The following is a 16,219-nucleotide window of genomic DNA, read 5'->3' as shown; positions in this document are numbered from 1 at the left end:
CACTGCCTACACTTCACCAATAGGGGCACCCAGGAGTATATTGAGGTCAGGTTGAAGTGAGATTACAGAACTCAGAATGGGGTAGCGGGATAAATTATTGGGAATATCTGGTACATTAAACCTTATAGTTATTCCTAATTAACCCAAAATGTTACTGATGAATGCAGAATTGGCTCTGTGTGCTCTACATACATGTATCAGGAGTGACAGAGTGATAATAATCCCCTGAGACATTTTACTGATCTCACGTTTTTTAAATTCCTTGCGTCTTCAAAAGGCCTTCCTCTAAACGTATGAACTTTTTTTTTCCTAAATATTTGGAACACATAGTTTGTACATTTTTCATTTGTGACAGACAAATCTTGCAATACACCCTCGAAGGTCCTTAGAACTGTTCAGAAATATATTTTACGTTTGTCAATCAACGAGACAAACTGTAATTTGTATAATTTGACTCTGGAAATAAATACTGTAACAGAAGCATTACGCAGAGTTATCCAATCGTATTCTTTTCAACCAATGACCCAACATGTGCTTTAAATATGCACAACTTTACTAAATGCTTTAATTACAAGAGTATTTTCCAACCATCACTTCCCCATTGTTTCGAAAACTATCTTGTTTAAACATGTGGTATTAAACATTAGCCTTTCCTTCCTTCGATTTATGGAAAAGACTTCCATAGTTCTTCCTTTTTAACTTCTTTATTAGACAAGGTCCGTAATGAAACAAAAAATAACTTCTTGACTCTACGCCCTAACATTTCCTGCCCAGCCCCTGCAGCCATAGTCACTGTAGCCACAAATGTTAATTTCCACTTCGCCATTTTGAGATTCCTATAATATTGATAGAATTACCAGGCACCATGGCGTTGTACTTTATTGGATTTAAATCACGTCCCCACATTCTTGGCAGTCAGTGTAAAGCACGCATGCAGATAATGATAATTGATAATGATAATGAGAAACCGGCCCAAACCTCATGTCGTCACTACAAAAGTCATTGGCAAAGCCAGTAGGTCTGACTAGCACTTTAAGTACTGACTAAAGCGTTAAAACAGTGAAAAAGATGACCGAATTTAGTTTCTGTATATAATGCATCTGTGAGTTAACAAATGTAGTTTTTGAAGTTTGTCTTCTTGAAATGAAAATGGTCTTTCATGCATTGTACTGTACTCACTCACAGACGGTGGAATGGTGCACCAAACGGAAAATAACGTGTTGTGAGACAAATATCTCTCTGGTTGAAGCCCAAGACTCAGTTTATTTTAAAGCACTGGTAGCAATAGGTCAGGCAGACGCCTTCATTTTCAAACCAGCCCTAACCAGAAGATGGTAGAAGACCCTGTTTCTGCCCAGAGGGAGGGTAATGAAAGGATCCTTTCAACGCGCCTAATCCTAATCCCTTTCAGATCTCGTCAGTGTCTTAACTCGTCACATGGGAGAGCGCCTAAAGCTTCTCGCTCCACCGTTTTGTAAGTAAACTGGAGGGCTCTGTCTGAGGAGAGGTGGCCTGGCTGCTGGGCGCGTGTCCGCGGAGAATGTCTGACTGGTTTTCATACTCCCTAAAGTAACCACCATGTGTGGAACGTGACCCTTTTGGGGAACTATTCGCTTGACATTGGTCACCAACGTGAACAATACATCTCTGGTTAGGAGGACCAGATTCTGTGCTTAAGCACCTCTTCCGGTGTGGATGGTCTCGCGCTCTGAAAACAACAAGGTAAGACAATTGATATTTCTTCCACTTTACCACATCACGAAGGCCCTACCAGAAAACATTTTTGACTGCCGCTATTTCACGTCCTTGGGGCTAAGCAGTGTTTGGTGCAAACAGCATACCGTTGCATTAAATTAAAAAAGATTTGTGGTGTTGATATTGTGTGAAAAGAATGTTTATGCATGTTTGTTGTTTTGCAGTCACTTGTGATGAGTATTTTTGTGCTGTTGTGTTTTGAGTTGCATTACTGCATCGTTATTGGCTGTTGTAATGTGTTCTATTGTGAATGTTTTGTTGTGATGTCATTCTCCTTTGTGCTACGCTATTTTGTTGAGCTCTCTAATTCATTTGGAGATGTCAACTAATGGTGCTACCTTTTCAGCCGAAAGCAGCACATTCCTTTAAAGTTGCATTGGCAACCAACCATTTATCACTGTGTAAAATGGTAAACCAACATTGCGCCAACCCTTCCACTAGTTAACTCAGCAGTCAGCCCAAATCCGTGGAAGAGATCTGTCTTAAATAAGCACTTTCGGTGCTCACTTTGTGACACGGCCCTGTACCTTACATTACCACTTTAAGTGCTCATTTTAAGTGAAATAGCCTTTGCAGTTTCTTTGTAGGAATGGATTTGTAACTAAGTTGCAAATGCACACCATAGAGCTCGGACCATTTTGGTAATTATACATTCTAATCTTTACAAGTATCGCACCAGCATGCACCCCAAGGGCTGCTATAGGATGCATGGGCCCTAGCCCCAAGGACTCTCCTGTATTCAAGGGCAAGTCAAAACCTGAACATTTTACACAAAGAACCACAACATATACCTGCTGATATTTTTATTACATACTTGTTATATTAATTGACTATGTCTTTGGCATAGAAGCAACTCCGTTATAAAGGAGTTTGCCCTTTTGCTGCGAGTTTGCTAAATTGTTTTGCTAATTTGTTTCTATTCCCCAATAATGCCACGGGCAGCGGAAGTGACGTACGTGCCCTTTCATAACCCAAAGACATCACACAGTTAACCGTGTCCCACCATTAGCTCCTTAACAGGCTTCTACTTCTTACTGAAGAGCTCTAGGAAATAAATAGCATAGAAACTTCAAACAAAGCAATAAGCAGTACTTAATTTGTGTTGGTGGCTGCAGGTGGTGGGCATAGCACTCATTTTTCGGGCCGGGATTTACTTTTCATGGACAGACTTTGACACAGAGCAGAATAGAGGAAACTAGAAAAGGGAAAAAGAAGTAGAGAGACAATAATAAAACAGCAGTGATAAATGGAGGCAGGATGTATGGAAAAGAACCTGTAAGAGGAATAACATGACAGGAAGGACAGATTGGTGAACAAGAGGCATGATGTGAAATAAAGACCAGGAAATCAGCAGCAGGTGGAATTAAGACTTGGAGCTGAGGGTGATCTGCAGCCACGGCATTTGGCAGTACCTCGGTGGGATCCTAGGGAAATCCCGGAGCCCCTGCGGTTACTATTTTACACATGAAACACTTGATTCTAAGATCCTGGCTTTCTTCCTTTTTCTGCTGCTGTTCTGAGACCAGGGGTAGCAAGGGCAAAGACAGGGTTATGAAAAGCACCCAAGGGATAGTAACTGCTAGCCGGGACTACTCACAGGATGGTCCAACTCCAGTGCATAGTAGGATTTTGATCTTACGTTCGTTGCGTTTCAATTCTTGACCCTTTAATTCTTTCATGTATAACTACGGAGATCTACCATTGTCCCATTCCTTTTGTAGCCTCCTGTAGGGTGAGGTGCAATAGAACATATTTGCAAAGGCTGATTTAATTTCCAGTCGATGTTTTCGACCTGGGCAGAGTCATTGCACAGCTTGTAGGGGCTAAATCGAGCTTCTCGTCTAGTGGCACCAAAGGTGGCAGCCTAGGCTGGCCATTTTCAGTACTGCGTGTGGAGTTTCTACATATATGGGGCTACTCAGGAAGGCATTTTAGAGTATGTGAACTAGTACTCGTATAGTACATTTGCATACTCTTACATGTCTTCGTGAGTTGGTCCGGAAATATCTAAAACTGGAATAAAATAGGAATATTCCGGGAATATTCCTTTAGAATTATGCAATTTTTACGAGTAGGGAGTTGGACGTTTTAGGGTTGATTCATAAAGGCATCTAAGAGTATAAGGAGTACTCGTGTAGTACTTACTACTTCCCATACTCATAAATGCTTTCATGAATTGGACCTATTGTGTGTTTGTATGCAGACCAAGTACAACACTGAAGCTTTATTGTGGATCCTGGGGTGGTTTTCCCTGCAATTCATTTGGAAAGCGGCCATGATATTATCTGTTGTACCGTAGTCATAAAACCGATTAGCTTTATGTTTTAGCGCCACACTGCCAAATTTCAAGCATGCTAATGACTGCTCTTCATGTTTTCCTTTTCCCTTTTTTCTGCTCCTCGCTTTTTACATTGTCAACATAGGAAGCTCACTCATCCCTCACACATTACTTCAATCTTTTTTGTGTACGGTGTAGAGGAGGGGCACATGACCAACCAGTCACCCTCTCCGCAGTACATCGCCTAATTTGCTTTTAGTGCTGCTTACGGTATGAACTCACATTTTCATTCCCTTAGGAATGGGGAATAACAGGGATTTTAGCATTACAGACATTGAAGGATACTTTTGCGTTGGCCCTTCAGCAAAGGGAGACCGCATGGGCAGATTCTGTGCCTTAGAATGTGGCGCTAGGAAGGATGGATTTACTCTTTTGTTGGTTGAGGTGGGTATTTGATTCATGAGCAGGAACTATAGGATGTGCCCAAAGTACTGTTGGACTGTTTGAGTGGGCATTAGTTGTTTGTGGGAATGCTGGTAAGTGGAATAATTGTTCACCACACAAAAAAGTATTTTTAAGTCGATTTATGTGACAATCATCTTTATGATTTTTATTGTATTATTATTATCTTATAATTATAAATATTATTTTTCGATTGGCACAGCAGGTCACCGCGGGTCAAATCAGTGCATATCAGGCAACACAATGTTTCTATGCTCAGCATGTGTTTTTATTTTTAAAGCATTTGTATGTAGGTCATAACTGCGTGGTCTGAACGATAATATTCTTTACAACTTAATATTGCGAGCTAAGCTTTCTTACAGATAAAGCGGATTAACCATAGTAGCGAATCATCATAATACACAACTCACGAGTCACATCTCCATGCCTAATCCTCCCAACACAGTGGCAGGATTTAGTTTTAATAGACGCTAAGCGGTGCAGAATGCATTACAATGCCGAAGCAGCAAACATTTTTATAACCACATCAGGAAGTAATTTCTGTCTGAAATGGTAAGAAATAAACGAGCATTGGCAAAGTCAGTAGGACTGCCTTTAATGTGCCAAGGCATTATTCACATGTTGGCTCTCTTTGCCCTTTGACCCTGTTCAATGCTCCATCAAGTTTGCACTACATAAATACCATGTTCTATCTGCGTTTAAGTACAGGAATTCACAGATACTTTTACACGTGTGGAATACACAAATATTGTTTTTCAGATTAAATCCTACCCTGTTGGCTTTTCCAGTGCTGAGGAAAAGTTGTAAAAAGGGGCTGCTTTCTGCGTATAATGCAAGTATGAGATAGATAACTGAATGTAACAAACAGCATAATGAATGAGTGTAACTTTCAGAAGTGAAATAGTCCCCGATACATTTCAATAAAAGCTCTTCTGGAATGCGGAATGATACATTCTTTAGCCAACAGCATGAAACAAGAAAATCATACTTCTATGGGTGGAACCAAAGACCTCTCTGTGTATGTTTTGAAGGAATGGCAACAATACGCATTGCAGAGACCTGTACTGTCAAACAGACCAAAAAGGGCAAAGCGCTGCTAATCACAGCATCTGGTTTCCACCAATCAGCCTGCAGCACACGTGGCACTCAGATAGCAATGCCTTCTTCTACAGTTTCTTCAGTGCTTAATTTGAGCTGGGGGTGGCCACTGCCACTTATTTTAACTCATCAGACGTTAATCTAGAGCAAGAGAGGAAAATCACACAAAGCGGGAAGACGGAGGAAGAGAAAGACAGAGAAACCGTCACTAAGGAGAAAGCAGGAACCTCAAAGACTGTGATAAAGGGGCAGGGAGTATCAAGAAGTGGGTTAAAGAGGCACGAGGTAGATTTAAGACCATAAAGCATTGGTATTCATCATGCTGATATTTGATTGCACCGACTTCTGAGCAGGGCTTCGGGCACCAGCACTCATTCTTGTACAAATTAAGAACTGTGTTTCTTTGGTGTTAATGAATGAGTTGAATCATTAATAAATCGATTATGCTGTCCCCTAAACTTGCCTGCAAATTCAAAACACTCAGAATCAGCTTCTGAGATACTTTTGGTGACACCCTGATATCAGGTTAAAACCCTAATGGTTCATGAACCCTATAACCACAATACCCCCCAAACTATCCTAGATGCAACTTCACATTATAAAAGTGTGTCATCATCAATAATGCAGGTCCACTGGCTTTGTCAGAGTGTCACCACTTCATTAAAAGCAGAGAACATGTTACACTTCATCACTGCAACACAATTGAAATGAATGGTGACAGTATCAATAAACAATGCATCTTATAAACCACCATTAATGTAAATGATGGTAAAACCAACATTTGCAACATTCACAATAATGATACATATTACATTATTAATCATCAACATTGTCACAAAAGCATTGATTTAAATAACATATGTTCAGAGTCAGTCAGGCATAGTTATTTATTTGATCAAAACAAGTGATCATAAGGATACAATAAAATACATTTACATATCATCAAAAGTTTCAAGCATATTCAATTGTGTTAAATAATATTAAATACAGAAGCTAAAAACAACAGGTAAAATAGAAAGTGTTAGCTAAAAAAGAAGTTCATGCTATGGCAGCATTTGAACTCAATTGTATAGCACATTGCATAAAACAAGCAACTGAAAAATACCGACTGGGTGATGAAAGTGATTGCATGGAACCAATGCAGCCCTACATTGTCTAAAGTTCGCTTGTCTTAAAATGGGTGAAATGAAAAAACTTCCTCTGTGCAGAATAACATTTACGGAAAAACATAAAGTGCAGCATGCTTTGTGCAGCTGCAGCCACATGGGCAGAAAGGTAGGTTTTTAAAATAGGCGCCCTACACAGGATAAGCCACCAGGAGGTGTACAGTGTTCTAGTCAACACAAATATGGGGAACTTATTTGAGACCCAGATAAGATAAAGTTTGATGCCAGGAGTAGTGCATATCGGAACATAGGTTAAAACTGCAGATTTCTCTATAACAGGTTGCAATATTGCATTTCTACACTTAGTCATAAAAAAATTCTTGATGAATTTGAAGAAAGTAGGAGAGAAAGTTTCCGGATTCTCAAACAGATCAGGTAGATCCAGGTTACGGCAAGAGGTGTATATATACAATATCCAGGGAATCCATAAAACCATGATCAAGTTTGAAACAATCAGCTAAAAGTGGCTGGTTAAAAGAAGTCTAATTCTTGTCCGTATCTTCAGCCACAATAAGAGCGGTTGAGTTTGATTTGGTTATTAATATAGTCTAATCCCACTTCTAGGTGACAGATATGGGTACAAGTAGTGTTTGGTGCGGCCAACAATCTTTCAATACAACCATTCTCAATCCTCTGTAGCCCTGGGTAATCCCTAATGCCCCAAAGACCAGCCCCATAGATAACATTAGTACAATGTTTCGCCTTAAAAATTGTCAAAAGTTCTTTCATGGGGCTGCTGCCAAGCAGTGGCAGCTCCTCTGCTAGGGCGGAGGAGCGTCGCCCCCGCCAGCAGCAGAAGCAGCAAAGCTTTCACAATGAAGGGATATTATCCCTTCATTGTGAAAGGGGCGGAACCATGGGGTGGCGAGCACTGATGGGAGTGCACTGTACACTGTGTTGCCGGGCTGAAGAGAGTCTGCACACGCTCCCAGTCTGCCTGGGAGCGCCCAGCCAGGGAGCTCCCAGCCAATCCTGACGCTGCTCTGAGCAGCGTCAGGCTTGGGTGCAGGGCAGGCTAGGAGCCTGTGCCCGCACTGCAAGACTGAAGAGCGGTGGCGTGGGAGAAGAGGAGCGGAGTGGAGGTAAGGGTTTTTTTGTTTGAAAGCTTATTAAATCCCCCATCCCTGCCGCCCTTCGTCTGTAACCCTGGCCAGCTGCTGCGACCACTGCCAAGTCTAGAGGCAAAACTAAAGAGAGCCTCTGAGGGCCGCAGCTTCGGGCGTATTCAAAGGGCATCAACTAAGTTTATAGGCAAACAAATCACCAGGCACGACTATGAGGGGACTGTTCTAATTTTCGAGTTGAACACAGTAAAAGAGCTAGCTGCCTTTTTCCGGAGTCTATAAATCATTATAAGCATTTTAGCCTGATTAACCAGAAGATTGAGGTTGCCATAAAAAAACGTGTCTAGAAGTCGTGGGAGGCCAATCATGGTCCTGGCTAAAAGAACTGTGTCATCAGCGTTGATCAGCGCAGGCAAATAATGATCACCTACTCGCAGACAATCAATTTTAAAATCTAGCAGCTATTTATTGAGACCATTGGTACATAAAGAGAAGAGAACAGGAGCCAACACACAGCCCTGGTGTATGCCTCTAGCCATGCTGAAAGCTGTGGTTGTCTCCCTAGTGGGACCATACCTCAGACTGACAATTACATCAGAATGTAGTTCCCTCACAAAATTGGCAATACTGGTCTCAACTCCAAGTTCGTTCTTAATCCCCAGAGTTTGGATCTGTTAACAGAGTCAAACGCCAAACTAAGGTCAATGGCAGCTAAATATATCTTTCCTTTCTTGGACATTGTATATGTAGTTATCAAAAGATAAAGATTGTGACATTGCTCAGTTGTCCTCAGGCCAGTGTGAAAGCCCTATTGCAACTTAGAAAGAATATTGTTATCATGGGCCCAAGGTTTGAAGTTACTTTGATAAAATCCTACCCATTATGTTTGCAGTAGAGTTGGGAAACAATATTGGGCGATAACATTGTGGGTTCCCCTTGCATTCATTCTTAAAGATGGGCACAATAGTCACATGTAACCAAGCTTTAAGAGGATCCATGCTCAACCAGACCTTCAAAACGTTTGTAAGGAGGGAAGTTCACAAAGGGATGTTTGCCTTAAAATGATCCACAGGTAACACATCTGGCCCTTTAGCGTTCCCACCCTGGCATCTGTTAATAGCACCTATGACAACATCCAGACCTATTTCTAGACCGGAGAGGGACAACAAAGAAGCACACAATGCCATAGAACATGTAGTTTGTGCCTCAATGGAAGAGGGACCCTCAATAGGAGCTGAACCTGAGTACACTTTGGTAAAATGTCTAACCCAGTCATCCGGGGTGATCACTGTGTCAAGGCCTGCATCATGAGAGTCACCAAAATAATTCCAACAGTCTGCTAGAACAGATTGTTGTGTTTAAGAGTACTATCCATAATTAAGGTTTGATAAGCTTCCCCCTGATTAATCTTTTCTGGGTCATTAAAACATTCTTATAGTCCTTCCTACAACTGCACACCAAATCAGAAATCCCTTGTACCTGCTTTAAGCACTGTCAATAAATGCTTATGGGCCTTTGAACAGTTGGAGTCAAGCCATTTAGCTTGTTTCTTTTTATGATCAACGTGAGTGACAGTAAGCAGATTCTCAGCTTTTTCACAAATCTAAATTGTAAGTTATGTTTTATTTAATAGTAGGTTCAGTTCCCTCCAAATGGACTGTGACAAAAGTGTGTAGTAGGATCATCTTCTATGCCCAAAAAAACACACAACAATGCAGACAACTGGCAATGCCATTTAATAAATTCTCCTGTCCATGGGATGGAGCAATTGCAATGAAAGCTGTTTAATCTAAGTCTTCACGTAAAGAGGTTACTATAGCAAGATTACTTGAAATGAAAAAGTTGTTGTAGAAATTTGTTAATAATAATTAGTGCACCTGGCAATTTATCAAGAGAAGTTCGCAATGGGGGGCGGAGGGGGGGATTAAGAGTGGTCCATACTATCTGCCCTGGGAATATAAGGAAAATTAATGTATTAAGACCTTTAGCCCTTCCCACATTCCTTACTACCAAAGGGGTACAACAAGTAACAAAACTATCTATGAATATGCTTGCTGTCAGCCAAGCTTCTTGTTAACAAAGCACTTTGTAGTGCATAATAATGCTCTGACAGTTAGTATTTGGCAACTTAGCAGCCAAGCCTGCAACATTCGAAGAAGCTAATCTTATAGCTATATTCAAGTAATTGTGAACACAATTCCTGGAAATGACCTTCCTTGCCATACTCTCCATGACTGGAGCTGAATTTAATGAGGCAGCTAGAGATTAATTGGACTGTCATCCGATAAAAGGGTGATCCAGTGAACTAGATGGAGTAGCCCCAGGTAGCAGTCAATTCAACTGATCTAAATGTGAAAGAGGAGAAAATCTATTTCTAATCATGATGGGACAGGTCACCAGAGGGAACACTGAGGATGGGCAGATTATAGGTCTATAAAAGAAAACCAAAGGAAGCGCCTCAATCCTGCTCTGTATGCACACAGTGTGTTTGAGCCTGTCCAAAATATCCTGTACAATAAACCTATTCCTGAAATTTGTGACCGTACACTCACAATTGGCAGGTGTGGACAGTTTCCCACCCCTGAAACTCTTAACACCAAATGTATCTGGTCACGCTGTTCCTCAAACCCACCTACCCTGGCATTACTCCAGTGAACTACTCTTTTAACTAACTGATTGTGACTTAGAAGGGCAACTACTTTAAGAACAAACGATTAAGAAGTGGCCTCTGGGGGCAACTGTAACACAGGTGGAGAATCCATTGGAGGATCCATTCGAGTTTTGTCTTATACTTCCCATGGACAAAGGTACAGGCTTAACCCCTACCACCACATTTACTTCCCCTGTTGTTTCTGGGCATCTTCGAGAGGGTCAAAGTGAATCCTTTAGACAGGGGTGGGGGGGCTGAGCTCCTGAAGTAGACTGAGTCGATATACAAATACCCCTATTCAGCTCATTGACTTCCCATTCCACTGGGGTTATTGTACATGCATCCTTTTTTTGGGGCCTAGGCAACTGTACAAGCGTGGTCAGACTCAAACCAAGTTCTCAATTGAGTTAAGCCTGCCTAGATTGATTTTAGTAAAAGCGGTTAACTTGTCTTCCAAGCAGGCCAAATTATTGCTCAGTTCCAACTCAGTAGTATTTACAGACAACCCAACTGGTGCCACAACCTCATATAGGGCTAGATTTATTCTTTTGGGCGCTAAACTTCGTTAACACAGTTTTGCGTCAAAAAGTTTTGCGCTGACTGGTGCCATTTTTTAAAGCCACCTGGGCATCATATTTATACTATGTCGCTGGGTGGCACTAAAGATAGGTTAGAGTAAAATATTTTGACGTTAACAATTGCGCCTTGTCGTAAGGCAAAATGACATTAACGCCGGAAAAATAACTCTAACCCGTTTTACAACACATAAACATGTTGCAAAACGGCAATGCACCATTTTTACCCGCATTAGCGTCAAATACAGACGCTAACGGAGAAAACAGTGCAAAGGAGAGGCAAAATGGAGCCAGAAAGCCAGGAGAGACCCCAGGGTGACCCCAATCAAACAGGAACCAGCCAGGAAGACTTAGACAAGACCCAGAGGAGGGAGAAGAAAAAGAGAAAGTGTTGTTTTAGTGCAGAAGAGCACGAAATACTGGTGGGAAAGGTGGTGGAGCAGCAACACCAATTCTTCATCGCCTCCTAATTGCCAATTGGCAGGAGAGAGGCAATCTGGCAGCAGATAGTAGACAAGATTAACAGTGTGGCAGAGGTGAGGAGAACCGTAACAGAGTGCAAGAAATGCTGGTATGAGTGTAAGCGAAGGACAAAAAAAAGATGGCAAGGAACAGGAAGGCAGCACTGCAAACTGGAGGTGGTAGTCCAGCACCACCAGAGGACTTGGACGAGATGTAGGTGATGATTGCAGCGGTCATCCCGGAGGAACTGGTCACTGGAATCTCAGGACAGGACAGCGCAGACCTCCAGGAAACACCACAAATTCAGGGTAAGTTGCATGGGGGAAATTAATGCTAAATTGTCAAGTGCAAGAAGGGGGAGGCACATAGGACTCACACAATGCACGTCAAAGGAGTGCAGAGGGACACATTGCACATGAAGCAATTTGCACTATGCTGACGTAAGCTACACATGTACTTATGCCTTGGTAGTGCCATGCACCACAATACATACACAACCTGGACAAATGTCAATCACCAGGCCTAAATACCTACATGTACACATGGAGCACATGAGATGGATTGCATGTATAATAACTGTGCCTCTCGTTGTGTCATCACAACATCCCTTGCATATAGTCATATCAACCCAACCAACACGACAAAGACTTCAGAGACTAGGTAGTCAGTCAGTACCATTCCTGGGGTTACGTCATGGTGGTGTCCTTTGCAGTAACACCTTGCAACTGCCTTGCCTCATTGCCCAAACACGTGTGCTGCACCTCACAGCACACAATTCATTGCAATTGTCCCACCAGTACCCAGACATGTGCCGGTAGCACCACCACCCAGCACATTGACAACACATCCACATAAGGCAGCCACCACTTCATCATGCAGTAAGGATGGCCCTTGGGTGCAGGGAAAAATAATCTGAGAAGGCACTGGGGGAATAGCAGACTGGTCCTGTATCACTGGAAACATTCTACTACCCAGAACAACTAAACTGGTGTTGTGTGGAACCATACATCTTGATGCTGAACAGAAATGTGCCACTAAAGAAAATATGTACCACAGATAGCAGACTGTAGGTCACAACAGTTGCAGACTGAGCCCACAACTATTCTGACACAACCATGTGAGACACATAGGATTGCGGAAATAAACAGAGACATACAACACATGGTGTATGACTGTGAACATAATGGTGTATAATTCCACATTGACAGACAGGGATGGTGCATGGGCAAGTCTGGTGTTGTTAAGACTGCCAGTGCAGTGTACCCTTTGCGGTTGGCATTGTGAGTCACACAATGGGATAGTGGGTGGAAATCTGTCTGCTCGTTGTAGCCATGTGGGGCACTTAGCACAGCATTGTTGATGGATCAAAGAGAGTCAGTGCCAGTCTTGGGGTGCATTGGGTGTGACAGGACAAGCTGCACTTAGCCCTGAAAATCAGGCAGTGGAAAGGGCAAAGGGGCAGGGCATGGGACCCCCTGCAAAGCCCATGGCACACCAAACCACATCACCACCAACCTTTGGATGGGGGTTTCACTGTCATGCAAAGGCTGGTGGAAACGTGGGAACAGACCTGGAGGGGAGCGTTGATCATAAAACTGGTCTGGTGTCACAAGACAGGTGGCATTGCCAGTCTGTAAGCTGCTGGAAACCTGCCAGTGCCAAGCCATTGGCCCATGGGGCATTCCCCATTGACAACATGTGCCACTGCCACCTGCACTGTTGGGGATGGTCATTTAGACAATGGAAGTCAGGTGGTCATAGTACTGCCGCACTTGTAATGAGAGACCAGTATGACTATCTGCAAAATCACCATCAAACAAGCTCGAGGCCCTGACCTAAGTTCAACTCCAGTTAACTGGCTATGTCCATGAACTAACTTACCATGTGGGCACTGTCATATACAAAATGATGTGCACAGCAAAACATGATTCCCATGCTTCCCTTCACTGGGTCTACTCCTGTGCCTCTGTCAATTTAGCTGCTCTGCCACTATGCTGCATCTCTTGCATCATTGTGCAAGGATGGCTGCATTGAGGTGGAGATCATAGTTGCGTAGGAAAGCACACTTTCCAGCACAGACAAAAGATGAAATGGAAATCTGATAGGTCCAAGTGTGCTGTGCAATGTAGCACACATACACATACATCAACATGAGGAGCTATCAAAGGAGACAACAGCATAGTGTCCTAGCAATGCCATCCCTGGGGTGGTGCAAGGTTTCAGTACCGCACAGGTGTATGTGAAACATGTAAGACTGGGACAGGGGCATATTACCATGTGTGGTGCTGAGGCTTAACCACTGCAACGCCCATTGTAAGGCCCTACCATGCAAATGGATGCACAGGGAGGGTTGACAATAACAAGATGGTGTCAAGCCACATAAAGAATATACATCACACCTAGTAGATATGACGTAGCCAATTGCACCACCTGAGCTGCCCCTCATGTGACACTCAGGTGGGGCAAAGGGATGATAGACCTCAACCATGATGTACAGGAACATTGTCTGGAAAGATGACAATAAACCACCAATAGCAAGTCAGTGATGTGACATGTCAACTACCACAACACAGAATGATTGATTTTACACCATCTCATTGCATAGGATGATGGCTTTCCTGCTGATCTGCCTGTCCTGGAGTTCCTGGATGACCTAGATGACCAGCTGACGACCATCAGCCAAGAGACCCTCCAAGAAGTCCTCGTATCCTTCCAGACACCACCTCCAGTCGCAAGGAGGACAAATGATGTAGCAGTCATCCCAGATGCCCCACTCAACACCTAAATAGTACGACCTGACAGCACCAACACAGCTGAGGAATCCGAGGACCCAGGAACTAGCTTTGAGAGGACAGTGGTAGGAGTCCAACTGGAGCTGGCCAAGGAGGTGCCAGTGGGAAAGGAGACAGTGGCAGCCAGCCTAGAGGGTATGTGCACATGCCTCGTCATGGCAAATGAACAGACTACAGTTAAACGAGGCACACACTCCCCACGGCATGGAGTCCAGAAGTGTCGGAGGGACATAGCTGCTGCCATGAGGGAGAGGCCACAGCAACTACCCTCCCATACTGGCAGAAGTGTGCTTGAAAACAAGATGGACCCCATGGAACTGGTCTCCCTCAGGGCAGACATGGCTGTCTACCACCGGTATGTTGCTGCTGTACTAAAAAAACAACAGTTCCTCCTTGCTACGGTGATGCCATATGTAGTGCTACAGATGGTAGCTGCTGGGAATTGGGAATCCACATCTCCAACCACTGAAGTGTGTGAGACCCCCTCTGCCTCCCCACCACCACCATCAAGGGCAGAGGAGACACCACACACATCGGAGGATGAAGATGTGGAACAGATCATCTTCACCAATAAGAGTTCCCGGTAGCACCATCCCATGCCACATGGGTAGTGTTTTCCTTTGTCATGTGCTTGAAATCATGCCAGAGTTAGCACTGTTGGATATGTGCACTCTTCAAAGACACACTGTTGACCTGTCTGCTATGGGCTGTCATTGTCTCTCACCTACAAATTGTCAAATCATGTTCCTCCGCACTTAATGACACTTTCGCCATGCATGTTCCATGACATGTCCCTCAACCCTGGGCTTGTGTTGTGTCACAATCGTATGGATTTCACTAATGGGGTCACTAACCTGGACATTGTAAATATTGCACTACAACACTTGAAAATAAACACCTCCTTCACAAACTGCATGTCTTTGTGTATTGTGACACATCTACTATGCTTAGGAATTGTGATGTTTGTAACCATGTCATTAGTCACAGAGTGTCAGTACAACAGTGCAGGAATATGGGGGCACATATCTACACAAAAGGTTCCTACATGATAAATGTCAATGCTGGTCTTATCCCCTACAAGCAAATCACTAAGTATGTCAAAAATGTAGAACACATGTATGCTTCACTCACTACATACGCAGGAATGGCTGTGAAAAAGTTCTCAGGCAATATCGTCAGCTGGAAGTACCAGTAGAACACATTGGTGTGATACAGAGGTATTTACCCTCATCGGTAATTGCCACTGGTCAGTTTAGCAGGTTAGATTTTAAATGTAGGCTGTCAGATGTGCCACAGTGCCCAGCATTCCTACACCGGACCCTAACACTGACTACTGAATTACCACATCTACCTGTCCAATACAAAGTAAACATAGTCACCTTGAGTGGTGGGTGCACTGGATGGCAGATGCATAGACAAGTAGATGTTTAGTTGCTGCCAATGTGACAGTTGAGTTGTAAACAGGTGATGAACATGTCAAGTTTTCTACTGTGCACTCATAGAAAGACTCTAAGACACAAAAAGTAAAGGAGTACCCAAAAATATTTATTAAGTATGTAACTAAACTAAATAAATCAAGAAAATATATCCTAACCTGAACTAACTTATTCTAACTATACTTAACCAACAATTAATGCTAACTACCTTATGCTAAACTTACCTAGCACATTTAACACCACACTGTAAACATTGGCCCTCTCACCCCCTTTAAGTTACGAGACACATGTAGTACAACATATACCTATACTACACATATACTAACTAAATCTAAGCAAATATATATTTTTTTGTATTTTTTTACACACATATATACCCCAACATGACCCCTCCACCCACCCTCCAATTAACACATAAAAAGTAAAAAACCCACCCCAAATCTACTTATCCTATCTAAAGTACATACCTACACTAACCTAA

General features: G+C 42.8%; 1 protein-coding gene across 1 annotated transcript in view; it reads left to right on the top strand.

Annotated features, from left to right (window-relative positions):
* Positions 1 to 1,504: 1,504 nt before the first annotated feature.
* The window catches only part of PPEF2 (protein phosphatase with EF-hand domain 2), a 376,295-nt gene continuing 361,580 nt past the window's right edge, over positions 1,505 to 16,219 (top strand). Inside the window, exon 1 of the mRNA XM_069236843.1 lies at positions 1,505 to 1,722. Within this exon, the coding sequence (XP_069092944.1) occupies positions 1,696 to 1,722 (27 nt within the window). The 5' untranslated portion in view covers positions 1,505 to 1,695. The remainder of the gene's footprint in view (positions 1,723 to 16,219) is intronic.

The sequence above is a fragment of the Pleurodeles waltl genome, chromosome 1_2, assembly GCF_031143425.1.
Source record: "Pleurodeles waltl isolate 20211129_DDA chromosome 1_2, aPleWal1.hap1.20221129, whole genome shotgun sequence".
Lineage (NCBI taxonomy): Eukaryota > Metazoa > Chordata > Amphibia > Caudata > Salamandridae > Pleurodeles > Pleurodeles waltl.
The sequence above is the reverse complement of the archived record's forward strand: the minus strand, read 5'-3'. Positions and strand labels throughout refer to the sequence as shown.